General features: G+C 36.2%; 1 protein-coding gene across 4 annotated transcripts in view; it reads right to left on the minus strand.

Moving 5' to 3' along the window:
• Positions 1-16,645, minus strand: part of NEBL (nebulette) — a 273,965-nt gene that overhangs the window by 34,347 nt on the left and 222,973 nt on the right. The window contains exons 14-22 of one of the 4 annotated variants that reach the window (XM_050892025.1): positions 15,790-15,900; positions 14,998-15,108; positions 14,641-14,751; positions 14,027-14,131; positions 10,760-10,852; positions 5,813-5,905; positions 5,330-5,421; positions 3,256-3,349; positions 832-936 (exon numbers count right to left, since the gene is read on the minus strand). The exons of the other annotated variants lie outside the window; for them this stretch is intronic. Of the exons in view, the coding sequence (XP_050747982.1) occupies positions 832-936; positions 3,256-3,349; positions 5,330-5,421; positions 5,813-5,905; positions 10,760-10,852; positions 14,027-14,131; positions 14,641-14,751; positions 14,998-15,108; positions 15,790-15,900 (915 nt within the window). The remainder of the gene's footprint in view (positions 1-831; positions 937-3,255; positions 3,350-5,329; positions 5,422-5,812; positions 5,906-10,759; positions 10,853-14,026; positions 14,132-14,640; positions 14,752-14,997; positions 15,109-15,789; positions 15,901-16,645) is intronic. 4 annotated transcript variants of the gene reach the window in all.

A 16,645-nucleotide genomic window follows, 5' to 3' on the forward strand; every position in this document is an offset into this window, starting at 1 on the left:
ACAGGAAAAGCCCTCAGGAGGTCATCTGGTCCATTCCCTTCTTCTCTAAGATAGGATAGCTCTCTACTGATGTAGACAACTACATCTGTCAGTAAAAAATGTTCCAGCAGTAATAGTTCTAAAGAACTCAATTATTTTCATTCACTGAGAATTCTGATTACACACATAGTTTCATACAAAAGGTGCTCTTTTGTTTTATCTTATGCCAGCTGGCTTTAAACATGGGTTTTTAGAAAGAATTGCAGTTATTCTAAGCAGCCTGCTTTCAAAAAAAAAAAAAAAAAAGGAAATTAAAACCAAGGACATTAGGGTAGAAAGTGTTATTTCACCAAGTGTTGGAACAAAATCAGTATTAGTAAGAGTTATAAAGTAGTATCCCTGATTATGCATATTTACTTTTTAAATAGTCTTAATCATCAAAGAATTAAATTGACAAACATTCTCACACAAGCAAATGCACACAAAACAACTCATTCCAAGAACAAAAGTCACGCAGAAACCAGGAACGTGCACAGGCACAAGGTGAAGTGTGTCACCTAATCCAGTCAATCTGTGTGATGCTCAAATGAGATGTGTACTTTTTTAAAGAAAAAAAAACCAAACAAAAGAACAGACATTTAACTGTTAGAAAACTGTTTATTAGTATTTTGAAAATGTTCATTACAGTCATATGCAGTTAGCAAACACTCCCTCAACAGGCATAAGAAGAAAATATTCCTTCCATACTTGAGCAGAGTTTCACCAGTTACCTATATTAATGGAAGGCAAAATCCAGTGGAAGTCAAGTGCCATTCCTTAGTAAACTCTAATTATAGGAAGAAAGTACCCTACCATTGAGATGTTGTTTTGTGTTTCTTTGACATGCCTTAGCTCAGGTGTGTCTAGAAGCACACTACGTCTACCTTTCATCTGCCTTTGATCACTGCTGTACTTGACCTGCAAAAAAGCAACAACAGCACACGTGAAGTTTTTGTTTACAGTAGAAAGGATGGTGAGAATCACACCATGCAACGGTATCCTTCCAAATCACAATGCCCAACATTTTTCTTGTTTCTTTCTTTACTCTCATTTTCTAGTGACTTATTTCAGAGGGAGGATGCAGATGAGCTAGTATATTGGTAAGGCCAAAGGGCACGTTTATTCCATCAATCACTCAAAAAAATAGTATTTACCTGGAAGCTGAAACTCTTGACTGTTTAAATGACATAAGTGAAATAATTCATTTATCAACTGAAAAATAAGATAAATAATAAGAAAACACCACTGTGACTTGGTCATCTTTAAAACATATTTGTATTGCTGATGATAAGCTACCTTCTTATTACCCAGACAGACCTCAGTCTGCTCCCAGGTTGGGATTAGCACGAGAACCCCTGGGTCCCCAGGGAATTCAACTCTTACGAGCAGATTAGTCCTATGGCAGCCTTCTTACTCCTGTTTCATAGTTAGTCCTTGCTAGCAGCACAAAAGCAACATGTCTGGGACAAATCCGAATATGCTGTTTTCAAAGAGAACATTTGGGCTCTGTGTTTTGTGCATCAGTAAGTACAGAACCTCCTATGTCACATTTCTCCTAATTAGCTTTTTCTGTGGCATTTTACAGACTTGTAAAGATGCAAGGTTAATTACCTGTTTAAAAAAAGGGGGGGGCAAAAAAACCCCACATTCAAAATTCTAAAACAGTAAAAGTAGTTGGTCCTACTTGTTGGTTCTAGAGTGAGTACTCTTACAGTTTCTTCTGGTTAGCTGAATTCTTCTACTAATGGACTCTCCTAGCTCCTACATTGCATTGTAACCTGTGTACTGAGTATTAGTAAATATTTTAGACTTACCTATACATTCACACTCAAAGTATTACCCCTCAAAGCAGTTGTGCAAATCTATTTCAACACACGTTTGTGATGAGACAAGTATTGAAATTGTCTAACCCTCCTTAAAGTTACGTATTAGCTAAGCACAACATACCTATGAAAATGAGAGTCTTGGTGTCTATGTTTCATAGGTAAGTTTGAAGTAATGTACAGAGAAACAGAAATATATGGTACTGCATATTCTTCTGCATATCCTTCTTAAACAACAACATTTCTTAGCAAATATATTCAGCTACATATGCTTTTGAATATAAAGCATTTTCTGGACAGAATAATTACAGCCAACATAGTTTGGTTTTCATCTACTGCTCATTAACATAGAGGAGTACTTATCCCTGTAAATCTTGAGAAACGAAGTGAAGGAGTCATTTGGAAAAAAAAAGCTTAATTTTCAGAAATAAAAAAATTATTTAAAGTCTAGAACTGTTGGGAAGTTTCCCTCTTATTTTTAACTATGCACCTCAAAACTAATTGACTTTGGTAAATATGCATTAGCATTTTAAGAACGTACTTAAGACATAGGTAGTTACAAGGTCAGATTCTGTTCCTTTGTCCTTAGACAAATCCTCTGACAAACCCAACCTACTTTACTTTTCCCTCCTACACTCAGTTCTAAAGTGTCCACTATTATTAATTCTCTTCTGCCATCTTGAGACAGTGGCTCTGCATGAAACTTGTTCTATTTACCATCTGCAGGGGCTTTGTCACTGATGTTGTTTCAGTGTTGAGGACACAGACTGTAATGTAACTAGTCTGGTCCTTTACTTCACCATGCTGTTTTGACTTCTTCCTTGCTTCTTATTAGAACTGTCTGCTGCTTCTTACACCACTGTAGTGGCGATTTAAAAAAAAAAAAAAGGTAAGTATTATCATAAAAGCCAAGAAAAATATAGTATTTTACTCATTAGCATTTAGTAATAGGATCTATTTAGGACTACTCAGCTCTAAGATAGGTGGCATGTCGCAGAGTGGAATGGATGACTACATGCTTCCATGCTTTGAATCATAGAAAAATGAAATTTGCACTAAAGTTAAATTCCCATTTCCTTTGTTCTTTACTATAATTTACTCCTGCAATCTAGCAACTAAAACATGCTAACAAGAGATGAAGATTCTTGAAAGAATGACTGACCTCTACTGACTCTCTCCTTGAAAAATACTGGTGCCAACACAACCACTTACTTTTTTTGCAAGAATAATCAGACAAGTCTGAATATTTTTGTTGCCCATATGTGCAGTGCATGTACTCAAAGGATAAAAAAAATTCCATTTAGTGGATGATGCAGTTGGATTCGACACATTAAATCTAAATGGAAAAGCATATCCTTGTTATATTCCTACAAAGATTGAAAATCTAAATGACAAAAAGATTCAAACAACTTGCCGAGCTGATATTGTCTTGATTCTTCTTGACTCTCTCTATCTCAGGAGTGACACTCACAGCAGTAGCTTTGCCAGGCTGTTCTCTGTAGTGAACCTATTATTTAACAGAATAAAATGGTACATACTATTTCAGCTAAAGCAATATCACATTGTATTACATTAAAATGTATGATTTAAAAGGTCATCCAGGAAACAACTGAAAAACTAAAATGCATTTGAAGTTTATTAAAGCTCATAAAACTTGATTTTTGAAGCATAACCTTGAATTCTTTCTGTATAGTCTTCTTATTAATGCATTTGTGTGGACATATACACACAGCATCTTGACATTTACCACGCTGGTCTTTGGCAGCATAGAGAAGTATCTTATATTTGGAATGGGGTAAGCCACAAATAATGCAGTAAAGTCAAGCAGAGCAAATGAAAAAACTGAATTTCAGCAATGCCCACTGTAAATGTATATTTGTCCAGACATAGAGATTCCATAAGGATACCATCCATGTTCTAACTTTTATACTCTATATATTCAAAGGTGATTAAACACAGGGGGTGCAGTACATCAGACAACTGCCAACTGAATCCAACTGTCTAAATTTCACCATGTGTTTATTTAAATGTACTGTAGGAATATCCTCTCTATCGCTTTTTAACAAAATACACTTGTAGCAACAAGGCATTAACCAAATGCATACTCAAGGCAGGATCAGTATCAAAAGAGGATAAAGGATAGGATGTGGCATTGACAGACCAATTAGTCTAATGTTATGGGAAGTCAGATATGGTACACATTTAGCAAATAATTAGAGATTCTTGCATGATTTATGCCAATCCATATAGTTTTATGTAAAATAAACATTTCCATACAAAACTTCTTTTTTTTTAAATAAGCTCTGGGTTTTGTGTGATAAGGGTAACTGTGCTGATACATTATGCTCATAATTCTGCAGTGCACTGTGGCATTAACATACATATTGTTCAAGCAATTGTCTTCCCACACAACACAGTTCTGGTCTGTCCACATCAACATATTCCAATTGAAAAATTAACATCTTATAAAAATTATGGTAAGCTATCAAATGGATTAAACTTGCAAACTGACATTTGTAAAGATAAAATGATTATTCAAGACTTAATGTTTCTAGAAAAGTCTGAAGTTAAAGAATCTTCACCCAAAGCTATTCCAGTGACCTGAAAGAGAATTTAATCTTTCCAACAAAATTTGCACAACACAAAAATTGGTGAAAGGTAAACAACAATGTGAGTAGAACAACTACACAGACTGGCTTGAATCACTTGGGAAAACAGGTTTGTTTGCAGCAGCGTGCATTTTAGGAGAGCTAGATATACAACGTAAATCCAGGAATAAATAGCATACACTTAAGTTAGAGGGACAGTATTCTTGAAAATTGTAACTCTAAATTAATTCGGGGAACATGACAGAAAACACCCCAGGGAAACACTGTAGCTCTTTATAGCCCCATGAAATACAGCTGCTGATGGCAGTTCCCAGTGAGGAGAATGGCTGGTCGCTCAAAGACTCATTAACAAGGTACGACTTCAGCAATGCAGGAAGGCAGCAGCGTGCGCCAAAAGCCCTTACCTTCTTCCCTGAGCTCCTGCAAACAGTATGACTTTCTAATGGTTATGTCAGCCATTAAATACTAAACTCTGATCAGATGGTTACTGAGGAACCAGAAAGAGACAGGTAAGACAGCTGGAGTTTGAGTACAACTGTAGCCAATTTTTTTACAAAGCAAAGAAAAAAAAAGCTGCAAAAGGACAGTCTGTTAAAAAAAAAAAGAAATCTGGCAAGATTTCTTGCAAACATCCAAGACAGAGAGTAACATTTCAAAACATTGCAGCCATTTCTTTAATCGAATACGTGACGCTTCACGTGCCATTTCCCAAACCAAGCAATGGCTTTTCACAATTGCTGCCTAAAAGAGGGTTTTTAAGTAATTCCATTACTGAGCCCGCACCTAACTAAAGAAAAGGCACAGCTTCTGGAAGCAGAACTTTGTACTCATCCTCTGCACCCAAAAATTATACAAAGGATTAAATGAGAGCAACTTCCCATGCTGACATTCTCTTGATTCCTCTTGACTCTTTCAATCTCAGGGGTGACACTCACAGGCGTAGCTTTGCAGAGCTGTTCTTTGTACTGAACCTAGCAAACATGGCAGAAGATATTACACAGAGACTTCCGAGTAACAGAAATACAACAGTCTGTTAGACATCATTAAAGAGCACACTGCATTTGGATGGAAAATACCATTCCTTAATAAACACCCACATTGTTCCACATGATACTTAGTACTCACCCTCCTGCAGTTCCTCTATTTCAGACACAGACAATTGATACTTCAACAGGAATACTTCACTTTCATTGATGTTAATCAAAGTGCAAGGCTAAGGAGTTATCATTTTACCATTAATTGATTAAATTAGTCTTTGTGGACAAACAGGAACTAGCACAAACACCACAGACATATTCACTGAGGCACAAACACATTTAATACAGCAGAGAGAAGTGTGCAAGCAATGAAAATGGGGCACACATTGCTAATATTCTTCTGGTTTTCCTTAACTCTCCTTAGTTCAGGTGGATCAGAAATGGTTGTTGCATGCTGAACTTCCTCCTTGTATTTAATCTGCACAATAAATATTACAAAATATTAGCAATTTAAAGAAGATACAGACAAGCACTAAAACACAACAAACATTTTGTAATCTCTCCCTTACACATACTGCACAGCTAGACCACACCTATCAACACTATTGACCTGAAAAGGAACAGGCTGCTAGGGTCTCCAATGCATCTTGTTTGATACAATGCAGCAGAGAGTCCATATAACAAGTCTAGTATCCTAAAACTCTTACAGTGGGAATATACGTCACATGGGATTGTGGCTATCTTCACGATAACTGGGATGCTGCATATACTACTTGGAGATCTGCATCGCTGACAATGACTTGGTCTTGCCATTATCTTGCTATGGAGTCTACCAGTCCATTTCAGAAACCAAACATTTCACAGATGTGTTCTTAAATGGGTGGATGACTTCAACGTCTCATTCAAGTTCTCTAAAAACACACACAGACACATCAGGGAGAATGCAGATGGTTGGATGGATGATGCCTTTGAAGATGCTGTCAGATATTCACTGTTGCTTTTGCCACATTTAATCTCTTCTGAACAGCAGTATGTTTGGATATGGTAGACTCCATAACTTGAAAGATGCACAGAACTAGAATCTCTTCAATTATACACCATATGTACCAAAACTGGAATTCAACTTAATGAGAAAGAATTGTAAGGTTAAGTGGATGTGGTACTAAAAAGAAAGGCATCATATTTTCTGGTTTTCCATATGCTATTCAAAAGGGTCATCTCGGACAAATCTGTGCATTGTCTTTGTCTCACTGTCTGTTACTAAACACTTGTCCAGTATTCAGCACATTCAGCTCCAAATCTCTTATGCCACTGTAAAATAAACAATACTTGTAGACCATGCCATCCTTTACAGTGATATGGCATTCTTTCTTTTACTTTATAACGGTAATAAAACAGCAAAATTCACAAAAACATTCAAAAGTGTGTGTGCGGTGATATATAATAGTTGGAAACATTTTTCATTAGCGAGACTCAAGGAAGGAAAAGTACTTTAAGAACAAGAGAACAGCATAATGAATCGATTTGTACAGTTTTATATTAATGTGGCATACCAAACTTCTATTAAATACATTTTAAGGCTGCAAAATCAAGGACTCAAAAATCAGAAAATGACACAATTAATGTAAATGTAACCTTAGTTTTGCCCCTTGTACAAATATGCTCATATACAGCTTTTGATATATTTTATACTACTTCATCCCATGCCTCATAAAGTGCTTTATAATCTTCTTTATCTATTACCAAAAGCTGTTTTTCTCAAGAGAATTCTGCCTCATTCATTACACATAATCAATGACCCTTACTTAGTGAGTAGCTTGCGTGCAGACCATGACTGACGGGTTTGTTGGGTTTTTTTAACTGCTCTAAGGTCCTGTTTTGATGACAGAATTACTGATTTCTTCAGGAACTTTTCTATGTTGCTCCTCGCTAAACCATCTGAGTTTTTCACACCCATTAATTCACTAATTTTGCTGCAAAATGAGGAAAAAGGGAATTGTGACAAGGAAAAGTACTATTTTTACTAGAGAGCACAGACAAGTAACAGATGATCTGGCTACATAATTTTTAAAAACATAGGATTATACAGCACCTGCATTCAAATGAGAATTCTCATTGAACTGTAGTTTGCAAAACGGAAAACCAGAGCAGGTCCGCCTTCGTGGCAAAGTATAAAATCATATACTTTGGCAATGGATCATCAGGTCTAGACACGGGGATGTGAATTCAGGTTCTTGCTTTTGAGTATTGACTTAGTGACCTTAATAATACTCGCTAAAGGTACCTCTTGGGGAGGCAATTTCTCATGATTTAAAAGACTACAAACGTACATTCCTTTGTGTGCCTTCATCTTAAGCCCCTTGTGGCTTGTTTAGATTGACTGCACAAACCCATGAGAACAATTGTAGTTTGTTACCTCCGTGGACACAATCATTAAAGAAAGGGAAAATATTTGACCAAGAGTACCTCAGATACACGCTGACGGCGAGGGAGTGGTGAGTCTAAACGACCTTGGGTTCTGTTTCAGCTCTTCTGGAAGGAAGCACCTATGCACAGGAGCACATCACTCTGCCCGTCTTTCCCCACATTTGGCCTGTCCGCTTTGACCAAGTCCTTCTACACTTTCTGTTCCGCACCCCTGGCCTCTTTTTTCCCAAATCCACTGTACCAAATGTCACTTAGTAGACAATTTTCAACTCTTCTCCAAGACATGGTACTTGTGGAGAGTGCTAAATTTTTTAACGCAGACAAAATAACTTGTTTTTCTCTAAGCTCATACTTGGAAGTTGCTTTGGCTGAAATTTATAAATAAATAAATAAAACCAAACCAGCCCAAAGCACAGACCAGGACTGGAAAATTTCAGTCCAGACAGTTTAGGACTGGCAGAAGTACTAAACCACTGGAAAAAAGGGTCTTTTAATAGAGACTATTAGGTAAGCTTAAGAATTGGCAGTGCTACTAGTCCTTAAAATGCTTCAAAATGTCCATTACTTGAGTTTTAATCAGACTCCAGCTTTGTAGTGTTGACTGACATATCACAGGGGTTTCCTCATGGATTTCACACAAACAAAAACACAATTACAATCTTCCCCCAAAAGCTTTCTTCCAGTGCTGTGTCCAGCCCTGCCTGTCCCTCAATATAACCAAGTTTTTTTAAAATTTTAAAAGTTCAGATTCAGTTACAGTCCATGGGTCTGATGTTTGCTTTTAAAGTTCTGTGAGATCTTGACTCCAACTATTTAGGAGGCTGCTTCTTCCAAACCAATCATCACAACAGGTCAGATGAGCTCAACCCCCTTGGCTGTCACCACCTTGTTTTTTTAGGATTTGAAAACAGACCGTTCTGATCTTTGTCTCCAATATATGTCATCTGGAAGAATCTGATCACTTTCAGAACATGATGCAATGGACTTTTTTGCATGGTTTGGTTGTACAGTGAGTGTTATTTTGGTTTGGTGTTCTGGGTTTTTCTGCACTGCAGATGTGCTTCACATTCCATAGTTTCATTTAGCTCAGCAAATAGTTTTAAAGCTGTCCTAAGTCCTTCTGGCTAAATTCAAAGATATGTGTAAAATGTTTAAATCTAATGTAGTCAAAATTGGTGTAATTTACCCCTCCTTTGGGACTCCTGTAAATTACACAATATAATTTCCCCTCTTACTGCACAATATAATTTCCCTCTTACTGACATATAATTTAAAACTTTATTGCACATTGCCTTTAAATTTGGCATTCTACACTTTTAATAAATATTATACAAGACTTAAGTAATCTCAAGTATACTACATGTAATAAAACATCTTTTGTAAAATATTAACCCTACACACAGACTAGCAAGGTAAAGGCCATGCTACTTACATCATACCACTAAACCACTAATGCATTTTGTGTTTCTCTTTATATGCTTTTGTTCAAGTGTGTTCACTAGCATAGTGATCCACCTTTCATTTTCCCCTCTTCATCACTGTTTAGGATTTCTAAAGCAGCAAGAGCACTGTAGACTATTTTTCCATTTCACTTTCAAAGGCGGGGGGGGGTGGCGGGGCGGGGTGGAACCGGAAATCACACAGGTAACAGGAGATTAGGTTTTTGTTTCTAGAACACCAGTACAAATCTGGCTAAAAAAAAAAAAAAAAAAAAAAAAACATAACTGCACAGGGTGGGGGGAAAAAACAAACCAAAAAACCAAAAACCAACAATAAAAAAAAATCACCCTCATAAGAAAACCTACAGCTTCTCAACCAGAAACACTATTTCAGGATCTAGGACACATGATAGTTTGCACTGAATCTTCAAATTGCACTGTGACTCAAAATGACAAGATGAAAAGTGATGGATGGAGCAGAGAAAAATTCCACGGAAATATGAGTTTTTCAATTCCCTACCTGACCTTACTTTGGTGGGAAATGCAGTATTTAACACTACTCAGTAAACAAGGAAATTCTAGTAGAATAGGTGTCCAGAGTCCCTAATTTGGATTTCAACTAATATTTAAACACAATCTAGTGTCATGTCTATGCATTACTTTCAAACTTTATTTTTAAAAAAGCATCTAATCATCAGAAAAGTCATGCCACAAACATAAAAATGGCCCTAGAGGACTCCACACCAAAAATTCCAAACAAGTGAACAATGCAGCTAGAAGTGTATTCTTGCTGGCAGTCACTTTTCCACTTTTTCCACGTTTTGCCACGAATTTATCAGAAGAGCATGTTCTACTTGTAGAAAACTCTAATTTTGATATTTTATTTGTAGTTGCCCATTAAAGTGCCAAAGACATTGGGCATCCATAGATAAACAACATCAGATCAGAACTAGTCTCATCAGATCCACAGATCAACTTGTCATTAGCATGTGAAGAGGCACAAACGCTCCACCTTTTCACATAATTTGTGAGTCTGGACATAATTTTCCTCTTCTTGAAGTGCAAACTGTACCAACCCCTACGTAATACATGCGGACTCTACAGGAACTTTACAAATTTTCTTTTCTGTGATATGATATTTTTCTAAATTGCAAATTACAACTGCTGTTCAGTCTGTCATACCAGGAAATACATTTCATGTTTCTCACTCTTGAAAGACAAAACTCTTTCCTCAAATATTTAGTTAAAAGTTTTTCCTATTTTTCATGATGCTTCAGCTTGAAATTGTATCTTTGGACACAGAAGAACTACGCTAGAGTGGAGCTCTAACTCTACTAGAATGGAGCTCTATATCCAAAATCCAGTGGAGCAGTATTTGAATGAGATGTGTGACATGAAAACAACATGGAAAAAGAATTTGACCACCATTTACTCATATAAGAATAATTAATGTTAATAACACCTACCGAACTAATATTCTGTTGATTTTTCTTTACTCTTTCAATCTCTGGAGTCTCTTTTACAGCTGTGCCAGCTCCTACTTCCTTCTTATAAAACACCTTCATTTCCCCAAAAGAAAAAGTAATTATGAGACTGTTAGCAATGCAAGTACAAGTTCTCATAAAAGGGCTGGGCAATTTTCCAAGTTCCAAATTGGTCTGACTATAAATCTTGCTGAGAAAGCAAATACTTTAATTTTTCATAAATCAGACCAATTATCAATAACTATAATAACATTCTGTTTGTTTTCAACTCTAACCCAGATAATCTATTATCATCCTTTAGACTGACCTCAAACATTTGTAAGTATTTGTAATGATAGTTTTAACTTTGGAAATAATATTAAAATTTAGATCATAATCTATAAACATTTACAAATGCAACTTTATGCTTGAGTAATCTCATTCATTTCAATGTAATTGAACGTGCATGTACATGCAAGATTTGAATTGGTTTTTTAATCTTTAGATCTTAAAATACTCTGAGAAATGAACAGATATTATTTCTAATTTAACAAACTAGAAAATTGACATATTCCTGACAAAATAACCAGAACAGCCAGAGCTACAATCCAAGTCACGCAATTTTTTACTTCTGGGTTCAAGCCAGAAAGCTGAGGACTGCATCTAAAAACAAAGCTCACTTCTGAAAAGGTATACATGCTGTTTATATAATTCTCCCCTCTATTTCAATTGTTTCAGTAAAGGATAAAACACAAAGCACATCAGTAGACTCAGTCATTCAAAGTTACTGAAAGAGACAGTAAATAACTGCTCCACAAATTCCATATTCTATAATGTAAATAACCATGGAGCACCAGTTCACACTGCAAAACTCCTAAAGAAGTTTTATTTGAATTTCAGTATTTGGTGTCACAGCTGTTGCCATTCTAGTAAGTATTTCCAGGCTGGTAGTGTAAAAACAAGTCTGATCCTGGAGTTCGTAAAATAAATCTTTACCATTTAGTATTTCTGCCTTTCTTAAACCAAGATTTATTTAACTTTTTTTTCCTATCAATAAACCTCAAACAATAAAACATCAATCTTGATGCATTTCTCCTACTTCTTGAAGTCCTCTGTAACCTAGGGTTACTAGTACTGTCAAATATTCTAGAGAAGAGTGAATTATTTATGTCCACAACTCATTTTTTAATTATTCAGAAAACCTTTAACAATTTAGAATTTTGTTTTACCATGTGAGAACAGAGACAGTTTATGAGTAAGAACTTGAAAATTCTTCTGCACCAACATGTCAGTACAAGCTAGAAAGATTTACATAGTGGACTGAACTAAAATATACTTTTCTCCTGTACCAAGGAGGGAGCGGTAAAAAATGTTGGAGCTGGGAATTTTTCTATGAAAGAGATGACTGTGCAGTAAATATCCTATTGTAAATCATCTGCCAAATGAGCTAGTGAGCTAAAAGCAGCACTGATCTTATCTGCACAGCTAGTCACTTTTTTTGTCCCTTAAGGCAGAAAAATACTTGAGACAAATTCCAAAAATCAGAAGCCTATTAGGGGTCATTAATTTTTTTATATTGGGGCTGCTCCCAGCTATATCTTAACTTAGTAAAAATTAACTTACCTTTATAATCTAAATTGCACAGAATGCTGAAAGATTAAAACATAGAGAAAGAAAAAAAATGATAATTCAATCGCAGCTATAAACTGCTTTCCTACATTTGGAGGATCCATTTCAGAAACAGAAAACGAATGATCACAAAATAAAGCAAGTACAAATCACCTCAAAGACAAAATATTTTTATTTCATATTGTCTGGTACACTAACAAGGACGATAATTGTCAGCCTTGGCACTGAAAGCTCAGACTGGCCTACAGGGCCGCAAGAGGTTCAGATGTGTCACAGGCTTGTCAAGGCTTCATTAAGCAGTGGAAGGTTATTATATTCCTGGTATCTAACTGTTAGTGAGTCTGCACTGCCAGACCTGCTGACCTATTTGAGGACTTCATCAAAAGCTAACAAAGACTGGAGCAGGGAGGAAAGCAGATTAGTAGAGGCTAGCTTGGACTCCCTCTGTTACACGGAGTTTCAGCGTAGCATGTTAGGATGCTAGTGACATGAGATACGGTGCTGATCATCGTCACACCGTACAGCAGAGGACCATTCAAAACCAAGAGGCAACAGATTACAAGAAACAAAATTGGGGCCAGTAGGCCTGTCAACAGCTCCTATTGGAAAGATGTAGCTTTCAGCTGCTCTCATCTGAATGAAGAAAAGGAGTAGGTAATAGCTGGAAGACGTTACAGGAGAGACCACTGCCTAGAGGAGCCTCCGAGACTTTTCTTCTCTCCTCTCCCCGCAGGCTCTTACTCCCCTAGTGAAGCTGGAGTGATATGGGATAGCTGCAGGTAAACACCCTTGAGAGAAACTAATTGACTTTGTACTCATGTGGAGTTGGGGAAGCTGAAAATATCTCTTAAGTTAAAGAACAACATCTGTGTCAGATAATACTAAAATATTTAAGTAACTTATATTCCTTTCTCTCAAATCATTGGCTTTATTAGTATTACTTAGTCTGCCATAAAAAAAACATTAACTGGACAGTCTTTGGTTCCGGAGGCTATATTTACTCCTCTTCTCTTCTCTGTTATATTACAAGCAAAGCCAGAACTACAAACAGCAGAATTAATGGGCCAAAAAAGGAAATGGAACTGAGTGCATCCCAAACTAGGCAATTTTAGAAATCTAAGCTCATAATTTATATTTAGGGATAAACTGAAACTTAAATCTAGCATAAAATTAAAAAATATATCCAGTACAACATAAAATCATTAGACATACATATTTATGAAACCTGATCTGTTCTAATTTTATACCCTAATCTTGATGTTCTGTACATATGATAGGAAACAGATGAAAAATCTTATACGCACAGTAACAAGCCTTAGATTTTTTTGTCCTTTTAAATAAAGTACTTCCTGGGGCTTGATGGAAAAAAAAAAAAAAAATCTTCATTTAAAAATAACTGTGGCTTGGCAAGGTGGTATAAGTGGTTTAGCAACTCAAAATAACAGTGTCACACCTAGAAAAGCTGGGTATTTTTTTTACTGAAAGAAATGAGTGATACAGCTTTTGCCAGGAAAATTATGCAAATAATTCAAAGGATATTTACTCATAAGTTCCCTATTTCATGCTGCAGCACAAGAGAGCCTATTTAAACTCAAAAATATCTGAAAAGTTGTAAGCAAAGAGAGAAGCACTATTACTCACTGAACTGATGTTTTTCTGAGTACTTTTTATCCTCTCCATCTCTGGAGTGTCTGGGACAGCAGAATAGTTACAGAGCATCTTTTCTGCTTCATCTTTGTACATTTTCTGAAAAATAATTTTAAAATGTCTGTTTCCTGCTTTCCTGGGCTCAGAATATCCAAACTGCAACAAAAGATGCTTCTTGCTGATGAGCCTCAACATCCTTGTACAGTATTTATTTCAACCTCTCTCCTCTATGATATTATTATCATTTTGGGTGTGGGACACCTGACACTGTGTCCCACACTGAAAAAATATTTTTTATATATATATATATATAATACTTTCCCATATATACTATATATTTTCCTTTCACTGTCAGGATTTGCATAACCTTCTCATTAGGTAATGTAAAAAGACCTGCAAGTAGATGTAAACAATTAAATTCAATTTACATGGCATGACAGGCCTAAATACAAATACGAATCAGGCAGTAAGACTTTTACTACATGTAAATTAATTTAATACAGGTATGAAAGCCTCTACAGAGCTAGAGAAGAAATATTTTGAGCAATATATGTCAAGCACTCATTGTTACACATAATTAAAACATTCAGCCTTTGAAGTATGCCTACCTGGCTTGCTATTTCTGAAGCCCTTTTGACCCGTTGTATTTCAGGAGTATATGGGCCAACTTGCATCCCTTTTCCTATAATTTCAGTCTCCAGATCCTTTTTATATTCTTTCTGAAGAAAAAAGAAGGAAAAAAAACCGTAACTAATCCTACAGTTATTTGTACATGCTGTCTTCAAAGCCACTCTGATAGCACTAGTCACACTTTAAAATGAATTCTTCCATTTCTTTAATTTAATGTTTTTATTGTGCACTGTTTATTCCTTTTAGCCCAAGTACATTTGAGAAAATTTTATGTTTTTAACATCTCATTGTGGTTTACTTCCAAAGTTATCTGAAGAGATTCATTCTGTACTCACCTGGCTTACAATTTCAGAAGCTTTTTTGGCTCGTTGTATATCAGGGGTATCCGTGCCCACTTCCATTCCCTTTCCTTTAATTTCATTCTCCAAGTCCTTCTTGTATTCTTTCTGAAAAGAATAGCATTGGAAATACTCACATGTCTGACAGCCAAATTCTTAAATTGTTCCTACTTTAATCTGTGTGATTCCACTGAACAGCATTCTTAAAACACCAAATAACTTTTGATTCAACAGCATTAGCTCTGTAGGATCTATCTACGAGACACCTATGCTGTAGCTGCTGACCAGTTAAAAAATTATTTTAACGGACTGCTTACTTCAAATCTGATGTAGCCTTTCACATCTACCTCTCTTTGCAGCTTTGGCAGCTGCAATCACAGATACATGTACACGAGACTTTCCCCCTTGGCTGTGCTTTGCAAGACTGGGGTCATAAGGCTTTAGCATCTCTCTAACCCTGTTTATCATTTGGCCCTAACTAAAGCAGCTATTTAGACCTAAAAGCAGTAGGGCCCGCAGCTACTGAACACAGCCCAGGCCAGGCGTGGTTCATGAGGAACAAGTGCAACCTGCAAAAGATGATGGAAATGTCAAAGTTCTGGGAAGTCTTAACTTTCCCCCTGTACGCTGATTATGCAACTTTTAGACTCTATGCAGCTCAAAAGATTAGGTATTTGGTGAAATTGGTGGTATTGCTATTGCCTAGATTGGTCATCACCTGGAGTTCTCAACGACAATAATTTGTTGCATTCTGTCAAATGGAAAGCTTGCACCGGGTACAGTACTGACCGTGCTTGCAATTTCAGAAGCTTTCTTGGCTCGTCTTATCTCAGGAGTATCTGGACCAACTTGCATGCCCTTCCCTTTAATTTCAGTTTCCAGGTCTTTCTTGTAGTGTTTCTGTGAAGAGAAAACTTCATGCCTTACGTTCACAATAGCCAGAGAGTTACAGGCAGATTTTTGCACAAGAGATCCAATTTTAAGATTTAGAGTCAATCAAAAATCTCAAGTTAAGAGTCTCAACTCTCAAGACTCTTGGTAAGCTTTTGTCAGGAAAACACACAACAAACTACAGGAGGAAAACTTGAGGAGATATTCACTGAATGTACAAAACTCTACCACTGAATTTTTAATTTGGCAGAGGGTGGGGGGAAATCAGTCCCTACAGCTTGCTACAATTATCCTCTAAAGTAAAGGGGAAGTTTAGCTCTGCAGAACCTAGTGTAATAAGCTGGTACTTGGTGCCAGCCTAATTGAAATACATTTTACTTTTAAGAAAATATTTTATTTATGAAAAGACTACATGTTAGAAATTTAATACCACACAGAATTGTTTCCAGCGAACTTTCAGAGCAGGAAGTTGTAATTTATTCATTTAATAGGTCTTTCCTGAACCACAGCCATTAGGCAAGTGGCAGTACTCATCCATGATTGGTGCTTTTTCTTCACAACATAAATTATAAATAACCAATAACCAGGAAACAAAATGAGTATTTCATCTTCAGCTTATCCAAGCAAGGATATATTTCTTGTTCATCAGCAAATGATATTAAAATGTAATACTGAAATATTGTATACGATAGTTGTACTTTTTTTTAATAAAAAATTAAAAGATTCTCAGGCAGTGCTATTTCTGCTACTACAG

Source organism: Gymnogyps californianus, chromosome 2, assembly GCF_018139145.2.
Source record: "Gymnogyps californianus isolate 813 chromosome 2, ASM1813914v2, whole genome shotgun sequence".
In the NCBI taxonomy this organism is placed as follows: Eukaryota; Metazoa; Chordata; class Aves; order Accipitriformes; family Cathartidae; genus Gymnogyps; species Gymnogyps californianus.